The 26,955-nt window shown below is 45.5% G+C and overlaps 1 protein-coding gene across 1 annotated transcript in view; it reads right to left on the bottom strand.

Moving 5' to 3' along the window:
- The window catches only part of TSPAN32 (tetraspanin 32), a 537,989-nt gene that overhangs the window by 367,320 nt on the left and 143,714 nt on the right, over nt 1-26,955 (bottom strand). Inside the window, exon 4 of the mRNA XM_085644943.1 lies at nt 5,010-5,084. Coding sequence (XP_085501069.1) covers nt 5,010-5,084 — 75 coding nt within the window. The remainder of the gene's footprint in view (nt 1-5,009; nt 5,085-26,955) is intronic.

The raw sequence follows: 26,955 nt of genomic DNA, 5'->3' as shown, positions 1-26,955 counted from the left end.
AAGTTTAGCTTCGGGTTTAATTCCTGTATCACAAATTTCATGCCCCATGCATGTAACTTTTTTTTCTGCAAATTTACACTTGCTGCCTTCAGCAGCCAAACCATTGACGTCTAAGATCTTAAGAGCTTTCCTGAGAGTAGCATCATGGTGAGATTTACTCTTTCCCATGATTAAGATGTCGTCTTGAAAGAAGACGACTTCAGGAATGTGACCAAACAGATTAGATATCAACCTTTGGAAAACTGCAGCCGCAGACATAAGCCAAAAGGCATGCGCTTGAATCTGAAACAACCAAAGGGAGTGCAAAATGTGGTCAAATGTCTACTCTCAGGATCAAGAACAACTTGATGGTATGCAGCAGAGAGATCTAATGTTGAAAACCATTTAGCATTACGTGTAAGGAACAACATTTCATCAATTCTAGGAAGCGGCAATTGATCTATTAAAACGTTGTTAATCAAATATCTCAAGTCAACATATAAGCGGGCCTTTCCATTGGCCTTGCGAGCAACGACTAATGGAGAAACCCACTCTGCAGCTACAACAGTTTCAATTACATTGTCCTTTAGTAATTTATCCAATTCACACTTAACTTCAGTTCTGACAATAAAAGGTATGTTGTGAGCTTTATGTACCTTAGGCACAGCACCTTTCTTCAAACAAATTTGATGAATAAATCCTTTAAGTTTGCCCATTTGACCAGAAAAAACAGTGGGAAACTCTTCTAATACCCATTTTTTTGTGTTTTCACTGTCACAAGAAATGAGAACCTGCTCCTTGCTATTGGGATCAAGGATGATATTCAGATTTTCTGGTCTTTCCATCCTAGGACAGATGGTCTTTCTTTAGCAATATATAATTTGCCCGTAGAGTGCCTACCTTTAAATCGAAACACCAGCACTCTGAAACCTAGAATATCAATCCTCTCTCCTGTGTAGCTTTCAGGAGCAATGTCACTAGGTTCCAACCCACTTCCAATCTGGGAAATGAAAAGCTCCTCCCAAACATGTTTAGAAATGTTTGTATATGGAGATAATCCGATAATTCAGCTTTTTTAACCATAGCAATAATGTCCTTAAGATTACCTTCTCCTTCCACCCATAACTTATCCTGCATGTTCTTATTTTTTGTGTACATGACGATTTAATCCCTGACAAATTCGTCATGTAACTGAGCAAATCTGCACTTGCTAGCAAGTTTCTTTAACGCTGACACGTATTCTTCGATACTCTCGTGTTTTTCTTGCTTCCTTTGAATAAAACTATGTTTTGTCACAGCTATGCATACAGTGGGAGAAAAATGATCATCAAGATCTAATTTTGTGGCTTTAAATACATCAATATCTCCCCCAACCCTTTCATGCTTTTGTAATTCATTGTACACACGTAAACCCTCAGGGCCTAAACAGTACATAAGCACTCTTCTTTTCCTTTCTGGAGAGAATGTTGTACTCGACTCTTCCATGTTTGCAATGTAGTTAAGAAAGTACTCTTTCCAGTCACTCCACGCAACTGGTGGTTCTCTTGGAACAGCTAAAAATTCTCTTGTGGTATTGATGTGCATAGCAGAACCAACAAAGTCACCTGATGCTGTACTGGTGCTAGTGCTTGTAGACATAACTTAGAAATAAGAAGTGCCAAAAGTACCACCAAAAAAAAAAACATATTGGGCTAACCGTCCTATTAGCCAGTTAGTACAATGTTTCTTGGCAAACTTTAATGAAGAATTGATGAGCAGTACAGAGTAAGTATACCCCCAAGAAGATAGGTCAAAAGAAAATAATTGCCTTTAACTGATGAATGTGCGCAGCTCAACACCATTGTAGAAATAAATGTTAAAATGTAAATGCAGACGTAGAAATAAAGAGAATACCGTTGTCTTGAAAGACTCAGGGTCTCCGAAGGAACGCACCATTTTGACTACTGATGCTAGTAGCAAAGAGTTAGTTGCGGTTTTACACAATTTTTTAGTTCAGGTGTAGAGAATACTGTTTCTTTTGCATCTCGAGCCCTCACTTCCCCTCAAGAGAGGTATTCAGTAGTTGAAAGAGAAATGCTGGCATGTGTGTGGGCTATGACTAAGTTCAGACAATTCTTGTGGGGTATGGAGTTCACATTGTGCACTGATCACAGACCGCTGCTTTAAGTATTAACTGCTGAAGGTCTGGACAAAGCGACTTGTATTGCCAGGATGTCTTTGCAGTTGTTGGATTATGTTTACCAAGTTGAGTATTTGCCAGGTAGAAAGAATAAAGTAGATGACTATCTTAGCAGGTCTCCTATACACCAAGAAAAGTCAGAGGAGAATCAATGGGAAGAATACAACATTGCAAGTGTAGGTGGTGAGCTAGCTGCCATTTCAGAGGAAGAATGGGAAACCGGATACGTAGAGGACAAGGATATAAGTGTTATTTTTGATATGTGTTACAGGGTTGGCCAGAGAAGAGCAAGATGTAAGAGCAATCTAAGGTATATTGGGAATTGAAAGATGAACTATCTATTTCTGAATCTGGATTTTTATTCAGAGGCAACAGGATGGTTCCCCCGCAAGGTCTACATCAGAGGGTACTTGAGTTGATGCACGAAGGTCATTTGGGCATTGTTAAATCGAAAAAGAAGGTTACAACGTCATATTGGTGGCCTGGTGTAGATGCTAGCATGGAGAAGTTTGTTAGGAATTGTGACCATTGTACTGATGCTGATAAATTCTAGTGTATGTTGTGGCCACCTTCAGGTCTAAGCGAGATAGCAAGTAATCCATGACAGGCGCTGGCTATTGACATATTGGGGCCTATCCAAGACACAATGGGAACTCCTAAATATTTTATTGTGCTGATAGATACATATTCTAAATTGCCAGAAATGGAAATTTGTGATTGTGTCAATGCAGCAATTGTTGTGCGGTTCTCAGACAAAGTATTTTTGCGAGAAGAGGTACCCAAATCACTGTTAAGTGACAACGGTCCACAATTTGCGGCGGATAGATTTACTGAACTTTTGATTAGGAATGGTATCAAGTGTATGAAAACTCCAGTGTATCATCCAGCCAGCAATGGTTGTGTGGAAAGATTTAACAGGGTGATTATGGGGAGTGTGCAAGCTGCGATCAACAAAGGATGGAGTTGGGCTGTTGAATTAGACAAATTGGTTTTGTCATATCGTATAGCTCCTACTGTCACATGATACAGCCTTTTTATGATTTTGAGAGGGCGCAAACCTTACATCAAAGATAATGTGGTGTGGATGACGAATGCGGATAAAAGAAAATGGTCGCCGACTGTAGTTAAAAAGAATCTGAGGAAGGCACATCATACTTACAAAACATTCTTTGACAATAAATACAATGTGAAGGATGTCGCACTGAAGGAGGGAGAATGGGTGCAAATTAAATTAGACAAATTGGTAAAGAAAGGCAGTCGTAATTTTTCAAAACCCTTGCAAGTGAGGAGAGTTTATGGGTGTTCTGCCAAGCTTAGTGATGGGAAAGTTTGGCATCTGGGTAAACTTTCCATATGTAATGAGATTTCATCCTGGAAATCTGCTAGATTACCCATATGGGATGATGATGATGTGAGTACACCACTGGTCAATCCCGCTGATGGACATACTGTTCAATCTGAATCAATAGTTCCATCAACTTCCACGGAGGTGGCGGTGTGCAGACAGAAACATGCATGGATATGGTGCAATCTTCTGGTGTTATTTCCAATAAAGTTACAGTCACTGGTTCTGGAAAGATTGTGTCAAAGCCGTCTAAGTTCAAAGATTTTGCGATTGGGTGATATGCGTTACTCGTATAATGTATACCCCTTTGAACGTATTCATTTCTGTAAACCACTTTTGCAAAATGCTGGTATGATATAGAGTACTTCGGAGATCTGTAAATTAATTCCTTATTCTTTTGTGTTAGAGAATGTTTTATTTAGGTTAGTCAATTTTCAAATTTAAGAAATATAATGGGTGAACACATGTGGTGTTGGTAAGTAACCCCTCTACGTTACGACTCTACGTAGGTGGAATGTACCATGCGAATGTGGGTGATTCTATTCTCGTGAAGAATATGTTGGTTAGATTGTAGAGCAGGGACGGCAGTTGCTGTGGACTCCCTGCGTGTTGCACGCTGCGCTCCGTTCCTCCCCCCACAGTAAAGGAATAAATCTTGAATAATCCTCTCTGCGAATCTGTAATCTTTACAATTTACGCCATATTTAACAACAATATTGGACATGTGGACCATATGTAAGGGCCTCATGACAAATTACTTATGTCTTGGTTCATTCATGCCATTGATACCAGTGCCAGGGAGGCGGGAGTGCTTGAATGTTTCTTCAGTTCTTGTACGTGATTCATTTGGTGTTGCGGAACCTAGGCTAGCCACAAATGAAATAAAGAGAGGAATACTGGGGGCTATATTGATTTGCAGATTGTCTGTACAGGGGCCCGGTAATTAGATGTATAATGAGATCCAAAACAAAATGTATGCAAATATTGACCCCATAATTGTGAGGGATAATAGTAAATGCCCAGACACACTTACTCTTTCTCTGTGCCTCTCTTCTCGACACGTTTAAAGAATTAGGCCTGCATCATTTTGTTTTTGTGTGACACAGGACTCCCCGGTGACTCGCTAAAAACCTTAAAATGCATGTTGGAACACTTTTCTACATAACACAGATTTTTGTCTAGTGAAATGAACCTTTAATACATTTGCATGTTAATTAGTCTTGTGGTGGTACATCTGCTTCCACACACCACTGGCCCAAGAAGACAGTATATCTAGGCTTGACATCGGGTGGTAAGGAGTTTAAGTAACACATGAAAAGTTTACCCTCTATGCCACTCCCTCCCCATTTCTCCCCTTACCCGAAATTGTAGGTCTCATCTAACAGGTTACAATGAACTCCCTGAGAGCGCCTACCCCACTCTCTTAATGCTTTTCCTAAAAGGAGACGGTACATTTTCCCTACTGGGGTAGGAGGGGTTCCATCAGGAACGTGCCCTTGTACTCACCTCAGTGCCACGTTCCTGCTTCCAAAGCGCGGCCTGTACCACCACACAAAACGCCAGAGAAAAACACAGGAACCCCTGAGAAGGGAGAAACCACAATACAGTAAGTGAAAACTGGAAGGGCTGAAGGCCGTGCCTGCCCATAGCTGCTATTGGCCTATAAATGCTTTCTCTTCCCTTTGCATGCATACACCCACACATCCACACACTACCATTTGAAAAACAGCACGTTATTTAACATATTATGCATCCTTGGCTGGTACCCTCCACAATAATACATTTAACAAGGTACATGCACACTTCATAGATATAATGAGGTATCTAAACTGCTCAGTTCTGGACGTGTGGCCACAGCGCCTTGATGCCTTCGGGTAATTGTTTGCACTTTATAAAAATTAAAATTAATCAATATGTGTGTATATGTGGGATCTTCTTCAGGTGCCCAAGGCCACTCAGACGATACTGGATTTATAGTGTCAATTACAGCCATTCTCCAGTAGTGCCCCAGGGATTAACCCTACTAGTGGACCCCAAACTGAGTACCGAGTAAACCCCTTTAGCATTTGATGCTAAGGTTAGTGAGGTTGAGCAGTCCAAGGCTTACTCAGGTAGGTGGTACGGGGTAGAGAATCAGAAACACTCAACAAGTTCACCAATATAAACCAATAATTCAATGTCTTGCCATTGGTTGTCGTTGAAAATAATAAGTATTTTGCTTTAGAACACACAACATAATACAGTATATAAAATCTCAGTGGCAATAAATTATACTGGTTAGTACTACTATATTCAAGCAATCGCGAGGGAGGGAGGCAGCCGATGATGCTCCTGGGGGACAACGTCCTTGGGTATAGTTGTCCAATAGTCCTTGGTCAGTCATTGCGGGGGCCTCACAAGGGTTTGGTAGCTGAAGTCTTTAGACTAGAGGATATATTGCCCAAGGTGTGGGCTAGTGCGTCTCAAGATTCCCTCCTCATTGGTAGAAGTCTCTTACCTCTCCCTTCCTTGGTTCCTCTCGGGTGGAGGCACAGCACCTTATTCAGGAGGCTGCAATGGAGTCGCATGTTTATAACTCAACAGCTCCTGCAGCTTGCGCTCCTCCTTAGGCCCAGACATAAAATCCACCACCCAAACAAGCTAGATGACTGCCTAGTAAGGACTAACTACTGGATGCAATTTCTTGGTATTGGTCTCCTCTGGTACTCTTGGTTCTTCTTTGGGGGAACTGTAGTCGGAGCTTCTTTATCAACATATAGCTTCTTAAAATGTTAATTCTACAATGGAATTTGTAAGAACGAGTACCTTCATATCCTTCATCTACAGCGATACTTTTGCCCCCCCCGCCCCTATCCTTGCTGGATTACTTTCGAATTCACAGAACTCACCCTCGAATAGCAGGTCTTTCTTTCATTTTCAGCTTAGCTCTCCTTGGCCTTTTCGCACCCCATATTTGTACGAGCAGCATCTTACTCCTGGATGAAGATGCGACCTTCAGTACTGTTCCTGAGCAGTTGGTAAGATCTCTCCTTCATAGTAGAGCCAAGGCAGCTCTTCCTGTCAGCTTTAGATAAAGTCCCCAGGTGTCTTGCTTTGAAACTAGCAAGGGGAGTTTGTGGTGGATATGCCATCACTGTTGCACGCAGAGTTTCTTGGCCGCTGCTGGGTATGCAGACCCCGGATTTGTGGAAGAGAAATCTAGGTACATTAAGTGGCAATCTCTGCCCCATCTTTATACTGGATTGGCAGACATGAGTTGTGTATTCCAATCTTTCAGTTTTGACACTAGTTCTGCCTTTTGCCTATTCCAATCAGACTGGTTCAGCCAGGGTATTTGTCAAACGGTGCAATCAGGAAAGTGAGATAAAGCTGCGTAGTCTCCGGGCTGGTGAGATTTAAACCTGCGGGGGTGCCCCTTTCCAGGAAACAATGGGCCAGTGAAGATACGTTGAAGACTCCCTTGCTTAAAACAGAGGCCTCTGTCTCGTCTCCTTAACACTTCTCAGTCTGACCCATTGCAAAAGATCCCTGGAATGTCCTAGAAAAGCCCTGTAATGCACGTCTGCTCTCTGGGCTTTCCCTCCAACCTTCCATCTTAGATACCATTTGAAGGTAGCAAATGCAAAATGAATCACAATGTGGCTACTGCCACCTGTGTCATGCACAAATCCTCCGCACATGCCAATAGTGCACACATGCAGCATCCATGCCCCCACATAGATGAGCGAATGGCCCGGTTGCACGGGACTGGCAGAATAACTTGAAAAAGGTGGGAGTGGCAGGAAGGTGACACTCCTCAGCATGGACAGGTAAAAAGGTGAGCTGACAGTAGTCCTGCTCCCCAAAGTGGGTGCACATCGTGCACCCCTCTAGATCACGGAGCCCACTCTAGGTCTCAAACCCTGCCACAAAAGTACCTCCAACGCATACACATGATCCATGTGTTTGCTCTTTAGAGCCATACCGAGGATCTTCCGCCTTCCAAACAGCATGCAAGTGTGTGGAGTTGTATAGTGGATGTTAGCTACAAAGTTACCAAGTTCTAAACCACACATGTACATTATGTAGTTGCTAGTATCATCACTGCTAATAAGAAAACGATTGAGACAATAAAGGAGCCTTCATTTAAAGAATAACGGTTGGGACATGACTGTCCCTGCATGGTGTACAGCTGAGATCCCCTGCCCGGAGTGCCAGCCTGCGAGTACCTTGTATCCTGTTTTTTTATCTAATGTGTGTATAGAGGCCTAGCTATGTCCCTTGACATGACTGAGGCTCTGGATCTGCCCTTCGACCTGGAAGGGCACACCAACCTTGCAATCCTTTTACAGGTAGTGGACTACTGTCCCTGTCAGAGGGTTAGCAGGTAGTGTGGTGGTGATAGCGTAACTTATTTTTCCAATGATTAGTTGTGAGTAGAGATTTTTTTTTTTTTTTGTAAATCTTTTTATTAAAACTGATTCGACAACATGGCATAGTATCCCAGAATCACAGCAGAATTGGCAGCAAAACAAAGGTTCGTCAGAAGTGAGTAGACATTTTTATCGGTGTCATTGGAGTGAAGGCCTTCTGGCCCACTTTGTAAAGTTCCTCTTCTATGTGCAACCCAGATCGTAGCATTAAAATCCCAAGTGCATGTTATGCGTGGTTGTGTATGTGGCCTGTATGGTAAATATAGTGTGTGTCTGAGTGAGCCAGGGTGATGGAGGCCTATGGATTCCATTTTGGAAATCCCTGCCCTGTTCCTGTGCACAAGATGGAGGCACATTTGCTTTCCCAGTCCGTGGAAGTGTATTGCTAACATTCCTAAAGCTGGAGAGAGGAAAGCTAGACCCTGAAATGGAGACAGAGGAGACAAAACTCCTTTAGAAATTCCGTTAGGCCTTTGGCTGAGAGGGGAAGCTGTTGAGTCTTCCTGTAACACTGCAATTTGGTAGATGGTGGGGGTAAAGGGTGGGAGCAGTCTCTGTTGTTCACGGTGAAAGGGACCTCTTTAGTTGAGGCCAGCACCTATTGTCCCTTGCTTGATCACTGTTCAGTGTGGCCTTGCGCAGAAAGCTCACCCCTCTTTGTTCCTCTGCTGTGGGTGCTGCATCCTTCTGTGAGGGTCGTCATGGAAAGGCCACTTGAAAGAAGAACCACCCCAGACCGGTTCTGAAATTGCAGACTTGAAATCCACATCACTTGTATGCTTTGACTGTATAAAAGTGGGAGCCATTGACCCACTTGTTCCAGTTGCATATTTTCTTTGATCAAGTGACGGAGTGCTCTGCAGAATGCTCAGAGCACTGCTGTGAAACCAGAGCTGATTTCTGCCGAATTCCCAACTTCTAAGATGAGACTGGACATCAACTAGAAGAAATTGTTCCTCTGGCCTAAGTCCCTAGAAGCCAGTCTGCCCAATGAGTGAGGGAAGGAACCTGCCAACGCTGCAGGAGGTGCTACAGTCCAGGGAGAGCCAGAAGCTGCTTGACGCTTGTGGAACGAGGGCCTGCTTGGGGAGGAAGACAATGCAGAGTCATCTGCAAGCCCTAGGAGCCTGAGAGTCAGTCTGTCTGAGATTCTGGTTCCAATTAGGGATCTTGGATAGCTGTTTTTTTCCACTGTGACCAAGAAATGCCCTCGAGGAGAACATCCCTGCTATGACCTGAGTTGTGTTGGAGCAGCCATTGCCACTGTGGTCAGGGTTGTGTTGAGGAGAATTGCGTCACTGCACCATGAATTTTGCCGCTGCAATCAAGAACAGTGCTTGAGGCAGACAATGCAGCCACATTTGAAGGGTGTGCCTGTGGCTGCCCTTATGCCGCTGTGACACTCCTTCTTGTGGCAGAACATCTGCTGCACCTGACCGTTAGACCCACAAATGGGTCCAACTCCTGCCATGAGCCTCTGCTGACATCCAGTGTCCACACCTGTCTTCTAATATGTTGGGTTGCAGACCCCGCTCCTTTATTCTATTGCAGCCCTCCTAGATTGTGGGCTGAGACTACAGCCGGCACGTCTCCCCTGAGAAGCAGGAGAGGCGAGAGATGCATTTCCGAAGATCTCTGTTGGCTGTCTAAAGAGAACACAGAGGCCTGCACTATGGTAAGGATAAACCAAAGGGCAATCTATTTAACAGGGCGCTAACATACTGAACAGGAGTAACCTGCACCTCAGCCCTAATACATGGCTAAAAGCCATGCTAAACCTCAGATGACCTAGAGGGACAGGATAGGCAGAATGCAAGGATCAGTAATTCAGTGTGTGTTTGTATTGTGTCTGCTGTCAGTCCTGTGTAGTACTGCATTTTAAGAGTGAAGATTAAAGTACTTTTCTTTTCTAAAGTAAAACACTGGGTTGGACAATCAGTTATTGCGCAGTTGGGTGATTCCCTGAGTTCTGGGTTTGCACACCCCCACACCCCCTTGCTGAGAAGACTGCGACTGCTCTCCATCGCTACCACCGAGAGCCAAGTGAGTGCTGAGGGGTTTGCAATTGGCCCAATTTGCAGCGCCTTAGGACACACCATAGGACATCAGAGCCAAATGACAATAGCCTCCACTGTGACACTCGGCAGTCCCTGCTGGCCTGTGCTCCCCGAATAGGATTCGACAACCCTACTTAACATGTTAGGCATCCTTGTTCATGTGCCCCACCCCTCCTCTTTTATTTTTATGGACAGAGTTGTCAGGCATTTTTAGATCTCTGGGAAGTGAGAACATGTTTATTACCTCTCGCTGCACATGCGTTTGGTCTAAAACCGTAGAGTGTAATTGGCAAAGACCAATCAGCATATCTACATTTTAGGCAAGCCCATGAAAAGAATACGTGCATAATGTACGCAGGTTGCATACATTTTGAATGATGGAAGTGGGATCAGATATGGTTTTACACCACCCACAGGTCGGATTGTAAAAACACAGTATCAGGGCTGGACGTGGTTCTGTAGTTGTGCAGGACAAGCTGCAGTGCTAACATGTCTGGCAAAAATAGTTTTTGACATGTACATGTGTTGGGTCTTCGGCATTCTTGTGATGTGAGCGTAGAACTTAAAATGAAGAATGTGTATCTTTAAGTAGACAGAGACAGTTGGTGACCATTACATCCAGAAGCCTCTGTCTTGTTGGTTGTGCAATCTGCACTGAATAAACTATTTACTTCATTACTTCATCTTCAGGCCATCCATTCGGTAAGCCTTTCTCTAACATTAAAAATGCCACCAATGAAATGTGCCTTGAAGCCCCCAAGGCACAGGCTCCTAATGTTTAGAAGTGACACATGTAAGCCCTGCTAAACTTGCATGTTTCAGCAGTAACAGCTTCCAGAGTGCTTTACTGCAGAGGATGTTGACAGCTTTTCCCCGACCAAGCCTGAAAGTTGTTTCAACTACGTGTTTGGGTATCTTGGTCTAGAGTAAGCCTGGGCAAAGCACTACGCTACGCTCGCGTAGTTTGCGAAGTTCGCGCTACTTCGCACTACGCGAACTGCACGTAGCACAGTGCGAACACGCGTAGCGTAGTGTTGCGTAGTGCTGCGGTCATTTTTTGCTTGCTCGCGGTCCTCAACGTCAAGTTGGCGACCGCGAGCAAGCAAAATGACATCCCGGCGAGACTTTTTCCTTGTTCGCGATCAGCAACTTCAAGTTGGAGATCGCGAGCATGAAAAATAAACCTCCCGGCGAGATTCCCAACGCGAGGAGGTCAGGTTTCTCATTGCGAGTGGTCGCGTATGCTCGCGACCGCTCGCGATGAGAAACTACCAGTTCGCGTTGAGAAAGCTGCCGCTCGAGTAAAAATCTACTCGAGCAGCAGAAAACTACAGCTCGCACTGTGCAAGATGCCATTTTCAATGATTGCACAGTGCCGGTTGCTTGTCCGCACTGTGCAATCATTGAAAACGACATCTGGCACAGTGAGAACAAGGTACTACGCAGTTCGCGAAGTGCTACGTGTAGCTCGCGTAGTCCGAAGTGCACTTTGCATAGCTTCGCGAAGTGCTACTTCGCGAACTACGCCCAGGGTTAGTCTAGAGACCAAGAACTTCCTTCATTCTTGCAAATCTTTTCGGCACAGTGGAAATTTATTTGTGAACTTAGATTGATAGTGCAAATGTCACAAATATGATTTCTAGAAAGGTTGTTAATTTCTGCTTCATGATGTAGGAGTTACAAGGCCAGTTCAGTAGCCCAGGAACCTCTGGCAGGATGTTTAGTTATGAGTCCCCGAATCAACAGGTGTGGACCGTTATAAAAAAGGACTCTGTTGGAGAGATAAGGATCTATTAGAGACCACGGGAATAACACATGGTAAACCTTCCGATCCAACAACAAGCATGTATGACGATGAAGGCTGCGCCTTGTCATTTGACATTTGACTTGACAGGCATTTGTGCGCTTAAGAAATTTATTAACATAACATGTGGCGAGTCGCTCACATTCCAAAGACCCAGTGGAAAAAGGAATTTGATGTAGCGTTAAAGGACCTATCTTCGGGGGGGGCGTGGCTTGGCGCACAGCAAGATGGCCGCACAATAATGTAGCTCTGCCGGCCGCCGTAATTATCCTCGCATTATCCTGCTCTCCTTGAGCCATCCACCGATACCTTTGAGGCGACAGTGATCACTGCTGCTGTGGGCTCGCCGGCGGTGAGCCGGTCAGCGCAGGTAACGTCTGTGGGGCCCGTGGTGAGAAAGCCGATCGCCCAGCCCGGGGCTAAAATGGCGGCCGGACTGCTGTGAGCAGGCGCCATCCTCTACGATAGCCGTCTCTCCCACTGTGCCCGATTTGTCTCCCTGGAGTGCCTGCTGCTATTGAACGGAGCTGTGCGGCGCCGGATTTGCGGAGGAGGTTCGCTCCGGGAGGTGCCTGCCGGTGAGCTGCTGGACGGACGTGAGCTGGAGCTGCGGGGTGCACGGCGCCTCTAATCACGCGAGGGCCCAGCGTCGCATCGTAAGGTAGGCCGCGGGGGGAGCATAGCCGGCGGCGGTGACTGCTGTGTCACAGATTAATGCCTGATTAGCAGCTGGCTGCACGTCGGAGCTGAAATTCTCTGCAAGTTTAATATTGGGATCTGTCTTTGGCAATTTGGGGCTGCTGAAGTGGGTGGGGTAGGGATTGGGTTTTTGTTCAATACATTCAAAGGTACGATGATCAGATTGCGTTTTAACGTTGGAGCCCGCATTGCATGGTACACATATTGCCTATCGACTAACGCCTTCGTGATGGTGTTTATCTTGGGAGATGTCAACAGGTGAAATGTATAACTGTATAACATGGAACAAACGTGGGCTCAATACCCCCAGGAAGATTCGCCAGGTACTGACGTACTTAGACAGACATGCCACACACATTGCACTGTTGCAGGAGACGCACCTGAGCAATCGCTCTGAATCCAGAGTGGCACAGAAATGGGCAGGCTTTCGGTTGGCGTCATTCTATTCTAACTATGCCAGAGGGGTGCTTATTCTCATCAGAAAAGGGTTACCATTTCTGCCTATACATACTAGTACGGATGCTGAGGGCCGCTGGGCTCTGGTACAAGGCAAGTTGGGAATGTCCATAGTTACGATTATTAACATGTATGGGCCAGTAGTGGACGACCCCACGCCCTTTTACAATATGCTTGCTGTTTTACGCTCATGGCCAGACTCTGCTGTCATATGGGGAGGCGATTTGAACACCCACCTTAACCCACAGGTTGATAAGTCCAATCCTTCAGGGGTGCGCACAGTCAAGGTAGCCCAGAGTGTGCGTGACGCAATGGCGGAATTTGGTCTGGTTGATGTTTGGCGGTTGCGTAACACGGAGGATCTCGGGGGCACACACATCACTCCAGCATTTAATAGCTGGTCGAGATTGGACTATTGGCTCTTGGGTGAGGAGGCTAATGGGTGGGTTACAGCAGTACACATTCTCCTGCGTACATTATCAGATCATAATCCGGTAAGCTTAACTCTTAGCATCCCCACAAATCCCCGTCGCCCTTTCACCTGGCGATTCCGGGCTGAAGCATTGCTTGATCCGATCTACAATGACACCATCAGAACCGCTATTGTTCAATATTTTGAGATAAATGTGGGTTCGGTGGAGAGTCAATCTACACTCTGGGAAGCATTTAAGGTGACAATCCGGGGAATATGCATAAGTACTACAGCGGGGATTCTCAGAGACATCAGGGGCCAGCTGTCCAAAGCTGAAAAGGCACAAGGCGAACTGGAAGAGCAATATCTTAGTACACCATCAACAGAATTGCTAGCACACATTCATGAACTCCTGACAGAATATAATGCTCTAGCTGACACAGAGGCAAAATACATTGCAGGGAGGCATGTGGCTCGTACCTATGGTGAGGGGTTCGACCGGGCAAGGCTTTGGCCTTTAAATTAAAGTCCCGAGCCGATCATCACCAGGTGGATCGCATAATTGATTCCCTCGGTTTGGAATACTTTACTCCACAAGATATAGTGGGTCAATTCCGACGATTTTACTTGGACATGTATACCACCCGAGGTGGGATGGAAACTAAGGCAATGGACGAATACTTATCAGATATAGCCTGCGCCTGGCTTTCGGACACCCATAGAGAGTATCTGAGTTTGCCCATAGATGAGACGGATGTGAGGGATGCTTTTCTTTCTCTCCCAAATAATAAGGCCCCAGGGCCTGATGGCCTAACGGCGGAATTTTATAAGACATACACTGACATCCTCATACCCCACCTTTTGGAAATGTACGCAGAGGCTCATGACTCCGAGGTCCTCCCCCCCTCTCTCAGACAGGCCCTGATTATCACTCTGCTTAAAAAGATAAACCGCCCACTTCCTGTGAATTGTATCGTCCCCTATCATTAATCAATCAATCAATCGGCGGCTGCGGTCCTTCTTGACGCGGCCAAAGAATTCGACTCTATAGAATGGACATACATGTTCCATATACTGCATAGAATGGAATTCCCTACGATTTTGACGAGGTGGATTCAGGTTTCATATACAGACGCGTCGGCAAGGGTGCGAGTGGGTGGATTCACATCGGAGCCTTTCCATATTGAAAGGGGCACTAGACAGGGATGCCCCCTGTCCCCTCTTCTTTTTGCCCTCATGTTAGAGCCATTAGCCTGCAAAATTCGACAACGGCATAGGGAAGCTGCCTTAAATTTTAATCATCGTCCGGTTGGGATCTCAATGTATGCGGACGATATGGTCCTATTCATACGAGATACTCAACAGTATTTATCTTCAGTTATCCATGAATATATTCGATTTGGCCTATTCTCAGGACTAAAAATAAACTGGGAAAAATCGGTCATCATTCCCTTGACACTCACTACGTCCCCGCCTCAGCTGGAATACCCTTTGGTTTGGTCCACAGACCCGGTAAAGGATCTAGGTGTCTGGATACATCGTAATCCCGATATTGTCATTAAGGAGAACTATGGTATGGCCTATAATAGTCTAGTGCAACAAGTGGATAGGTGGCTACATCTCCCGTTGTCCTTGGCTGACCGCAAAGCAGTGATTAAGATGGTAATTCTCCCTCGGTTTCTATACCTGTTTTGTTATATCCAGATTAAACTCACCACACACTTTTTCAAAGCAGTACCAACCCAACTCTTGAGGCTAGTATGGGGTAATAAGCAGCCCAGAATTAGCTGGCGTACACTAACCCTGGCTTATGATAAAGGGGGGTTTGCGGCTCCCTCATTTTTATATATATTATCTTTGCGCCCAAGCCCAATAAGCGTACTACTGGTTCCGGACACGCGATTTTATCCCACACGTTGCGGTGGAAGACGGGGATGCTTACCCTGTCCCGCTCGCGGGTATCATCACATACACCAATAGATGCACGCCCAAACCCAAGATCAACACTATTGATACCACTATTGCAGCCTGGCAGGCGATCGGCAAGCTAGCTCAGAAGCTCCCACTCTATGCACCTGCTTTGCCCCTAGCGGGCCACGCTGCTCTCTCGGTAACTCAGGAACAGGGACCCATGAGAGCCCTCAAGGAAGTTGGCATTGCACACATGAGTGATCTATTTCCAGGAGGGGGTTATTTGTCAGAGGCTGATACAGCTACATTCAAAATCCCACATTACTGTTTCAATACTCTCTCTATCGCCTAAAACGCGCACTTAAAGATCACTTCCTGACTTTCTGGCGGAGCCCCCTATACTACAGGCGCTTTAACTGCTCTTAGTCACCCCCACTAAGAAGAAATTGATTACCAAACTCTAAAAGGCCGTGCAGGGGGAGGCGGTGAATGGGTCAGATGGCAGTCTAGAGCGCTGGAATCAGTGGCGGTGCGTCCATTGGAGGCACTGGGGCGTTGCCACACTAGCCACATCGCCCCTAAATTCGTTATAGCAAGCAAATGAAGCAATTCTTTCAACTCCTCCACTCTCGCGCTGCTGGGACACGCACGCGCGCGACAATTGGCTGCTGGTGGGGGCTGGGCTGCAGCAGCACTCAAGGTGGTTTGAGTGACAGTCAGACTGTCACTGACAGTGGCGCGTAGTGCGCAAGTTCTGGTTTGGGCTGGTCATTTTTATGACCAGCCCGTACATGCGCACTGTCAGCCACTACTATACCGGCTTCAGGAGAGCGAGGGAGGGGAGAACCCGAGAGGCCGTCGTAGCCTCTCGGTCCCCTAGTGGGTAGGCCGTATCCGTGCCCTAGCCAATCCTTGCGCTGCTAATGCAGCGTCTGGATTTGCTGAGAGTGAGACACCGGCTGCGCAGTCACTCTGAAGGTGTTCCCGCTCCGGACCGGGCCAGAACTGCTCCTGCCCTGGAGTCCGGACCGGCCCAGGAACTGGACGCAGAGGCGGCACGGGACCAGGATCGGGATCAGGAAGGTAAGTTTATGTCACACCCCCACACCCCCCACCCTGAGAATTGCAAGCCATGACTGGTGGTATCAGGGTAATAAGTGAGTTGAGCGGGAGAGAAAAAAGGCCAGGGAAGAGAGCAAAATTGGACAGAATAAAGAAATCAGGGCTGTAGGAATAATACCCCCTGGGAGAGCAATCCATGAAAATGCGAGAGTGGGGCGGCGGTGAGTGATGGAAAGCAGGGCGAGCGAGAAGTAACTATCGAAACTAACAGACAACACCTAACAGGCACCTCGAGCGATGGGCACGGTGCGCCATGCCAAACACCCACAGTTACACAAAACTTCAGTGGTGCCGCGCGCTCTGGCCTACACTGATGCTCCGATTTTCAGCTCTGGTCCCTAGCGCCTCGAATGCTGAAAATTATGACTGTAAACGATTACATACTTGTAACGACGTATACGTCACAGGCACCTCACAACTTTCACCCTCTTCTGCACACGCGCCCAATTCTATCATTTTGATGTTCTACTTACAGCTTTTACATGGAAATTAAGGCCACAGTGATCGAGAGGGTGCTTTTCACCCTGGCCCTGGGACCCACCTGGGTGATGGAAATAGAGTCCATAGTCTTGGACACGGGGCCCCTGCCGGTCTCCACCTGTGGACTGAATCCCTTCCTTTTTAATGAAGGAAGGCAGAAGCCTCACTATCAAACCCAACCCTTTTTATACCCAAGGAGGCCGGATTTGCTCCCTGCCAGGTGCCAACATCCGATAACGACTTGGAGACACTTCCAACACTGTTGGCGACGACCACCATTTCCTGCGAAGGAGTTTTTCAGGGCTAATTCACTAGCCTAAGATCACACGTTTTGTGAACAATCTTTTCTCCCCTGTTTTACCAGCATACATCAAACGGGCATCCAACCGACGCCTTCAGTGCATTAGTTAATTAATTCCATGGCAATTAATCAAAGGTCAAACAATACATACAAATTCCAAAAATGAAACCATCACATAGTACATGCAATATGCAGATAAAATAGATAAAATTCATAACGGTCAGCACATGCTCGAAGAAATTCCTACTGCAATATAAAATTGTCCTTGGCACCCTCCTAAGGGCTACAATCAAAAATTTAACAATTTTACGTAAATATCCAGTATTATTACAGGAGAAAAAAAAGCTTGCTGCAGAAAAATATTGCTAACCAGAATCGTCTTCCTTCTAGAAGGGCTTTATAAGTGCACACAGTGTGCAGGGTTGCTTCATTCTTAGAAGAGCAACGCCTGCAGAGATCAGAAGCCTCATTGGAAAAAGTGTCCTGGCTCAGTTCTGAAAAGGGGATAGGCATGCATATAAATTGATCACTTTTTTATCTAGTTTTCACTGAAGTGGAATACATTGTGCGTGCGTATAAAGCAGTGTATTCCTTGAGTGTCTGTGCCTTTCAAAATATGTACTAAAACATGGGCGCCTGTGTTTGCATTGTTTGGGCCGGCCTGAATTGTCGAATTTCTAGAGGCCACCTTTTCATGTAGTCTGAACCTTTTACATCCAGTAACCAGTGTACACCTCTTTGGACCTCGTAAAACACACAAAAAGTTTGTCGTGTCTGCATACGTTAATCTCCGCCAACAAGCTTTCCAGTGTAAGTTTTAAAATGTATGTTTTAAACGTACCAGCAAAAATAAATAACCTATAACTTAAGGTGTCTTGAACGATTCCCAGACTTCGATAGGTTGTATGTTAGCCTGTTGTTTCATTATCAGACGTACATAACTGATCTTTTTGATAACTTAGCGTTTTTGTTATCTATTTCTTTGGGGTGGTTGTATAGCAAGGGCCTAGTCATGGAGGGTCCTAAAAAGCGTAAGTTAAACTGTATAAATTAATATTGCACTATCTTGAAAATGTATATTTAGTTCAAGTTAAGCGTGCAATACAAAACCTGAAAATACCCGCAGTTCGCTATTTTATAGTAGGAATGTAATCTTTGCGCCCACCATGCATGCTTTATAAATTTACGTTACTTCGGATACAACCATTTACAACACCTGCGATATCACTATTATTGTCTCATGGACGGGCTCACACTTTGAAGGGGAAAAGCTGTAAAACACTACCGTACAGCATGAAAACTAAACTCATACAGTGCCACATGCTTTCATAATCCACATGCTGCTGCTCACCGTGCCAGCATTGTGAGCAGGTTTTATGTGAAGAGATGAATGAAAGGGACATCAATAGCCCCAGAAACACTCGTAAACACAAATGCAGTGACCAACTATGTCTAGCAGCAATGAAGATTTAAAAAGCACACTTTTTTTACTACAATGTGCACAGCACATAAAATGGATAATAAAAATTCAACATTGTTTCAAAATGAATTGAACATTTTACATGTAAGGTCTTTTTGTCTGGAATCTCTCGGCTTTCCACAGCTGGGACTCAGCTGTTTCACTCTAACAAATAGCAGGGTTGGTACCGCCATCTAATGTTTGCAGCAGCATGAAGGGATGATTACATGGCACTGTATGAGTTTAGTTCAATGTGTCCATTTATGTACGGTCAGTTGTTTAACTGTGTGAGTGCGGGTGAGTGGTGTGCATGTATGAATGCAGGGTGAGTAATGGTAAGACTGAGTATAGAGTGAAGGGTGTGTCTTTGTGAGTGTTATGAATGGTGTGCCTGTGTGAGCCCAGAGTAAGTTGCGTGACTGTATGAGTACACTGGATGAGTGATGTGCTGTCATGAGTGTGGCATGAACGGTGTGAATGCACTGATGTGCCCTTGTGAGTGGCGGATGAGTGGTATGCTTGGTGAGTGCTGGGTGAGTGAAGCAGTGTGAGTCTGGGAGTGCAAGGTGAGAGGAACAACGAGTTTGTGTGAGTACAACTTGAGTGATGTATCTGAGTGAGTGCAGGGAGACACGTGTCTCTTTGTGAACCTATTCGCACCTTAAAAAAAAAAATGGTAGCAGATTTTCTTGAAAGATATGCTGAAAATGCATCATTCCCACCCATTTTTTTTTCTCAAATGTTCTTGTGGGGAAAGAAATCCCTTCCCTGCGCTACCCACCCATATATGATTCATTTTCGCTTTGCTTGCACTTTATATTCAACGTAAAGGTTTCTGCCCTACCACTTATAGGAAGCTTTGCAATGTTATACTGTGGCTTCTTCTGAAATTAAATAGTATTAGACTCATGCAAAAACAACAGTTGATGGACAGAATGCAGAACAATGTCAGACATTCACCCCAGTACAGAGATCTGGGCCTAAATCCATCGTTTTTTGCTCATCATGCCATTCCAGTTTAAAACCAGCTATATGCAAATCAGTCATGACCCTGTGCCTCATGGGTACAGTCCAGCCTGAACTGCCAAGTCAGGTCCTCCCTGGACTGGAAACAAGCATCCTAGGACCAGTTTCGGGGTTTCACCCCTCTTCAGCCATGATAGCTTGATTCCAGTGGCATGGAGAGCACGGGACCCACATCTGGGCATACCCTTCCCACTCGGGGTGACAAATGCAAAAACAACAGTTGATGGACAGAATGCAGAACAATGTCAGACATTCACCCCAGTACAGAGATCTGGGCCTAAATCCATCGTTTTTTTGCTCACCATGCCATTCCAGTTTAAACCCAGCCATATGCAAATCAGTCATGACCCTGTGCCTCATGGGTACAGTCCAGCCCGAACTGCCAAGCCAGGTTCTCCCTGGACTGGAAACAAGCATCCTAGGACCAGTTTCGGAGTTTCACCCCTCTTCAGCCAGGATAGCTTGATTCCAGTGGCATGGAGAGCACGGGACCCACGTCTGGGCATACCCTTCACACTCGGGGTGACAAATGCAAAAACAACAGTTGATGGACAGAATGCAGAACAATGTCAGACATTCACCCCAGTATAGACATCTGGGCCTAAATCCATCGTTTTTTTGCTCACCATGCTGAGGAAATATGAATTTTTATGATCAATTGTGTCCCCTATCTTAGACCCCAACGGCTCCATGTACGTGCTACAAGTACATGTATGTTCCCTCCACTTCCAGCTATGAAGACGCAAATACAATTGCGTCCAACGTTAACATGTCCTCTTTCAGATCCACCATGAATGGGTCGAATATTCCGTTCCTAAGTATGCCTTGCCACCGTCTTTATATGGTGCACCTTTCACGTTTTTCAGCTCTGGCAAGTTAGGCCCTGAATTCTGCCATCGAGCCTTTTTCCTGCCTTCTGCCTCTGAATGCTCCAGCCTGGACCTGCATCTGTATCCATGACCTTTGTCTTACTCCCTGCGCGGCTAACGGTGCCTGGCCCGACCTGTTGCCTGCCAAGACTGTATTTAGCCTTCAAATTATCTGCTCCGCTCCTCGAGAAATGCATTCCTGTCTAGTAAGTTTAGGTAAACACCCTTCCAGCTGCAGAGCAAAGGGCCCGGCCTTACTGTCCCCGTGCAAGTAATTCATAGCTCCTGTTACCATGGTAGGCCCATGCCCCCTCGCATCCCATGTAGACATGTAGACGCTTATACACGCACTAGCAGTCAGTATAGGATAGCCTCTGCCTGAGAGACCTTTCCTTCCAGATAATACAGTTCCTTAAACACAAGATATTAGATACGATTTGGGATTAGGTTGTTCTGACATCCCAGACTTCTGTCTCCTCATGTAGGGCTAAATGTCAAGTCCCCTTCACCCTCCAGTTGTACGTCAATCACACGTCATGCTACTGTGCGCGCATCTTTGCCATGTATTTCTGCTGACCTTGCAGGATTCTCTTATGGATCCACCCACCTGTGTCATCCTCAGAATGACGTTTCTAGTACACGCCCTCATGCACGCCTATTGTAACGCCTTTTTCATTACGTATGTGTATTCTTATCTCTCTTCTCAGCTGTTACGCCTCCTGCATCTGCCTTTACTGTAATGCATTGACTATATATATGATAACCTGTCAATAAAATACAGCTCAATCCCTTCCCGAACCTTCGTGGTGACGGAATCCGATTGCCTGGTTCGAACCAATTCCTTTGTAAGGAATAAATCCCCTTTTAAAACCTCAAATACCACGGATTCTGCCTCTTATTTATTCTGAGTTATCCTTATTGAACTTTACCGCATAAATTAAGTACAGGTAATTTAAATTTACCACAATGCCATTCCAGTTTAAACCCAGGCATATGCAAATCAGTCATGACCCTGTGCCTCATGGGTACAGTCCAGCCCGAACTGCCAAGCCAGGTCCTCCCTGGACTGGAAACAAGCATCCTAGGACCAGTTTCGGGGTCCCTTGCTCACTTTACCACTGGATTCAAGATAGCCTGGCTGACGAGGGTTATGAACCCGAAACCGGTCCCAGGATGCTTGTTTCCAGTCCAGGGAAGACATGGCTTGGCAGTTCGGGCTGGACTGTTCCTATGGGGCAGAGGGTCAGACCGATTTGCATATGGCCATGTCTGAACTGGGGTGGTGGATTGAGCTAAAGAATGATGATGGATTAAACCCAGATCAGTTGACTGGGGGTGAGTGATTTGCTCAAGCGATCCGTCCATCATCCCCTTTGGTATCGCTTTGTTCGCCCTAAGTTGGCAGGTTATGCCCGGACGTGGGTCCCTTGCTCACTCACCACTGGATTCAAGATAGCCTGGCTGATGAGGGTTATGAACCGGAAATCGGTCCCAGGATGCTTGTTTCCAGTCCAGGTAAGACATGGCTTGGCAGTTCGGGCTGGACTGTTCCCATGGGGCACAGGGTCAGACTGATTTGCATATGGCCATGTCTGAACTGGGGTGGTGGAGTGAGCTAAAGAATGATGATGGATTAAACCTAGATCAGTTGACTGGGGGTGAGTGTTTGATTTGCTCAAGCGCTCCATCCATCATCCTCTTTGGTATCGCTTTGTTCGCCCTAAGTTGGCAGGGTATGCCCAGACGTGGGTCCCTTGCTCACTTTACCACTGGATTCAAGATAGCCTGGCTGACGAGGGTTATGAACCCGAAACCGGTCCCAGGAGGCTTGTTTCCGGTCCAGGGAAGACGTGGCTTGGCAGTTCGGGATGGACTGTTCCCATGGGGCACAGGGTCAGACTGATTTGCATATGGCCATGTCTGAACTGGGGTGGTGGAGTGAGCTAAAGAATGATGATGGATTAAACCCAGATCAGTTGACTGGGGGTGAGTGTTTGATTTGCTCAAGCGCTCCGTCCATCCTCCCCTTTGGTATCGCATAGTATTAGACTCATTCATTCCATTTCAGTACGGCATTTTGTTTTTTGAATTGGCATTTACTGGGGTTTATGGCAACAACCCTATCCTGAGCCATAGCTCTGAATACAAAATGATGCTGTCACTCAGTCATTTAAAGATGAAGTATCAGAAAAACACTTTTGATCATGCTCATTTTCATATGGGTGCGGTATGAATACCTGTACTCATGGTCAGGCATTTATCATTTGTTAATACCCAGGGAGGTCCAACGGCCACCAAGGCATTAACGACAAGGGAATGCCCTCGTCTTCAGTCAGCACTGCTGAATAGCAACTCCGATGCATGTGCCTTTCAGTTTGTTCTGTGAGACACAGCATTAAAGTGGTTATGTGAAAGTGGACTAGCTATATGTTTCAGGAAGAGCAACTTGTTTGAAACAGAACTTGTTTTCATAGAACTATGCCAATGGCCGCTATTCCTCTTTATATGTTTTACTAGACTAGATATGTCCTTAGGGTGTATAAAACATCGGGTGAGTGGTTACTCAGGAGTGGTGAAAATGGTCTGAAAGAGCAGTAAATTAACAATAAAAATGGGAGCAGGAGAACTCGATTTGTGCTCACTTCAATGTTTTTCCCCCAAAATGCATAGACATTCATACTGGCAGGAAGGGCGCACAGTACAACTTTGCTTTCTAAAATTGGCTTGAAAATGCACCATTTGCCCACTCTTTTTTCAAAAATGACTTGTGGTGAGAACCCTCCGACCCCCCCATAGGTTGTTAGGGCTCGCTCGCTAGGCTCGCTCGCCACTGTGCACTTCGACTAAAATTTTACGCCTCACGACTTTCAAATGTCACCAGCCGCCACTGGCTGGAATTCTATATTAGATTCCCCGATCCACCTACGGGAATGGGAACAGATTTGCATTCTCTCTGGTCGCCTTACCCCCAATGGCAATTTACGTATTATACATTTTAAATTTACACATCAAATGTATCATACCCCTGTTCGGTTATATAGAATGGGACTGCGGGATTCTGATCACTGCAAGCGCTGTGGCCTTTCGCAGGCTGATTTTATCCACCTGGCATGGCAGTGTGATTGTGTCTATAAGTACTGGGAAGGTGTCATTGCACGCATACACACCATGAAAGGAATTACTCTACAGTGTACGCTTTTAGAATGTCTCCTTAGCTATGTACCCCAGTTGGAGGCCGCTCTGGGTAAGTTTGTTAGGGTGGCTCTCCTGCTCGCCAAACGACGCATTATGTTTACTTGGGAAAGCAAATTGTCACCCAAAGTTGATGAGTGGCTTAAAGACCTAGTGTACTGCAGCGAACAGTTAGAGTTGTATGCAGAGGAATTGCCTGTGTTGTCCAAACCTAAAGACATCTGGTCACCATTAAGAGACTATTTATCACTACAGACTCATAATGAAGCTGTGTAAATTGTTTGCTTATGAATACTGGTATGTTCTCCGTTTTTTGGACTTGGGTAACTTGTTGCCTTGGAATGGGGCCAAAAGAATACATGTCATGTAATGTCTGATCACAACGTGTACCTTTTTGAGTTTGTTTATATTGTTTTTGATTAATGTTGCCTGTCGAGGCGGAATGCTTGTACGATGCTGTGAAAATGTAATAAACAGAATGTTAAAAAAAAAGGACCTATCTTCTATGTCATAAAAACCTTACCAGGGCTTGGAAGACAGAAGTGGGCACAGGTACAAAGGGCACTAAACTGCTCAGAGAGAACCAACAAGACCACTTGGTTCTGGACGTTTGGCTTCAGTCCTGAAGAAAATTCTCATAGAGCATGCCTTTCACTGAACTCCAAAGCCTTCTACCCCATGAACTGTTCCCAAATGTTTCAAAGAAATTGCAGCATCCAGAAAGAAGATATTCAACTTGTGGTACATTTGAGTCTTATAAATGTTTTGGCATCCGAAGGAGCAGGACAAGCTTCCACTAAAAAGAGATGACATCTATGTGCCCACTTTTTCCAGGCCTGTCCTGCTTGCAGTTTTTGAGTGCAAAGTTAAAGGCTACCACATGATTGCGAAACTAAAGTATGTGATCTCATGGAGCTCTGGTCAGCCACAGCATGTAGCCTTGCTCCACTAATTTATTTTGAACTCTAAAAGACGTCACCCTTGCCAAACCCCACCCACCCCCCCATTCCATCGCCAGTCTGCTGCAAAGGGTATTACTGCTGATTTTCCATGGAACTTGACATGGCAAACATGCTGCCTTTACCCAACCAAGTTGCATTGCAGCTGAAGGTGCTTACGTTCTGGTATATTGCTCCCCACGGGGTTTTCTTTAAAAACGCATAACTCCTGACCCCCTGATCCGAGTTTTGCCATTCTGATAACGCGAAAAAACTTTTTTTCACATTTTATTTGACTGAAGCCCGGCAGTTCTCGGGCTACCAAATGTTAGCCCAAGATTCCTAATTGAAACCTGTTTTCACTATTTAAGAACTAGGGGCCTAATTTTTATGTTGAGAGAAATTGTACTTAGTTACGACACAGTACCCTTTCTGCCAACATAATGGTCCGCCCGCCTGATTTAAATGCAGGCACACTTTGGTGTAACGACAGCAGACACTACTCTTTTTTCACCATAGTTGCACCCCTCCGACGACCCGATGGAGTAAGGTCCATCAATGGTTGAACTGTATGGCCACCCACCTCATTTAGATACAAAAAACTGATGGATGGAATGCTTGAATTATTCTCAGCCAATGGCAATAACTTGGGCCGCATCCAGTCAATTGTAACTTTGCACACCATGTAACCTCAGTTTGCACTCAATCATATGCAAATCAGGGTGACAAGCTTCCTACCTGAGCACCTCACGCGGTCCTGCTGCAGCACTCAGGGCCTTCCCGAGGATATCGATCACCAGAGATGGGGAGGCGGTAGCATCGGGCTGCATTTGCTGTTTAGTTGCACTAGTTAGAGCAGGTAGTTGATGGTGCAGTTTACCCAGGCGTCCGGCTCCCGGGAAAGCGATGCCAGCAGCCATCTTGCAGCCAAGCTGAGGATCATAGGAGCAAAGGTGAGAATAACCTCATGTAACACTCGAGGCAGAAAGACAGAGGACTCGGCCCACCCAGCGGCCAAAGGGGTATCCAACCTCGTGGAAATGTCTTCGACTATAACCCTCTGACTCATCACGCTAGAGATTTTTGACTTCCATTTCAGAGACAAAATCCGAATGTAGAAATCTTCACCTGGGCTTCGACCCTAGGCTATCCCGCATTGACGCTCCCTCATCGGACACCCCCTGCTGCCATGTCCCACTGAACTTTACAATCTAAGAACATTTTTCTCAAGAATTTCTTCTACATCCAAAGGTAAGCGCTTACCGGGCCCAATCCACTTCTTGAATCTGAACCCGTACTTCATTGCATTCGTCCATTTTTTAAGACTTTGACCCGGACTCGTCCGACTAGATGTTCGTGGTTGGATCTGTTATTTATTTATTTTACTTATTTATTTTAGGTGCTACTTGTTACTAAAAATTGTAAAAATTCATAACTCAGGCTCTACTGATTGGATTTTTGTTGTTTTGTTGTCAAATAATGTATTAAATTGTACTCTATTTTTCTAAATTGGTTTGGAATTTTTTCTTCTGTTGTGTTTTCACTTTATTACTGTTTGTGCACTGCATACATACTTTACACATTGCCTCTAGGTTAAGCCTGACTGCTTTTGTGTCAAGCTAGACAGAGTTAAGCACAAGTTAATTTCGTGACTTTTTGTGGTTCACCCTGCAAGGGAATGTGGCTGTTGCTTGACCAGGGCTCCTACCCCAGTCAACCAAAAACCCAATCTCTAACAACCCCCATAACAAAAGATGACCTGTAAAGCTATTCAAGCGACCTGCATGATAAACTCTCTAATATGGTCACAACACAAATGGAAGAGCTTAAAGCGGATTTGGCTTCTGGTCTCTCGGAAGAGACTAAAGAACTCAATTCTCTGGGTGACTGAGTGGCGATGAACAAGGACGACACTGTTGCCATGAACCAGGAGGTGTAGAGACTATGCAAGATTCCCAATCTAAGATGAAGGAGGAAATTAAGGTACTTTGGGAGAAGTGTAACGACCTGGAAAATTGATCATGGATTCAAAGTGCCCCAGATCGCGAGGTTGAAGACGACGTCCTCTTGTACTGTAAGGTCTCCTAACAATTCATCCTTAAAGATGGCCCTACATACGCCATTCCTATAACTCAGGGGCATAGAGCAGAAACACCACCATAAACTGCAGGCACCTGCTCGCACGACATCATTGTCAAATTGTGGTCCTTACACCAGAAAGAAATCATAATAAGTGAAGCAAGGAAAATAGACCAACTGACTTTCTAAGAGCATACCCTCAAACTTTTTCGGGACCTTTCACAAGCGACCCTAA

Source organism: Triturus cristatus, chromosome 3_1, assembly GCF_964204655.1.
Source record: "Triturus cristatus chromosome 3_1, aTriCri1.1, whole genome shotgun sequence".
NCBI classification, from domain to species: domain Eukaryota; kingdom Metazoa; phylum Chordata; class Amphibia; order Caudata; family Salamandridae; genus Triturus; species Triturus cristatus.
The sequence above is the reverse complement of the archived record's forward strand: the minus strand, read 5'-3'. Positions and strand labels throughout refer to the sequence as shown.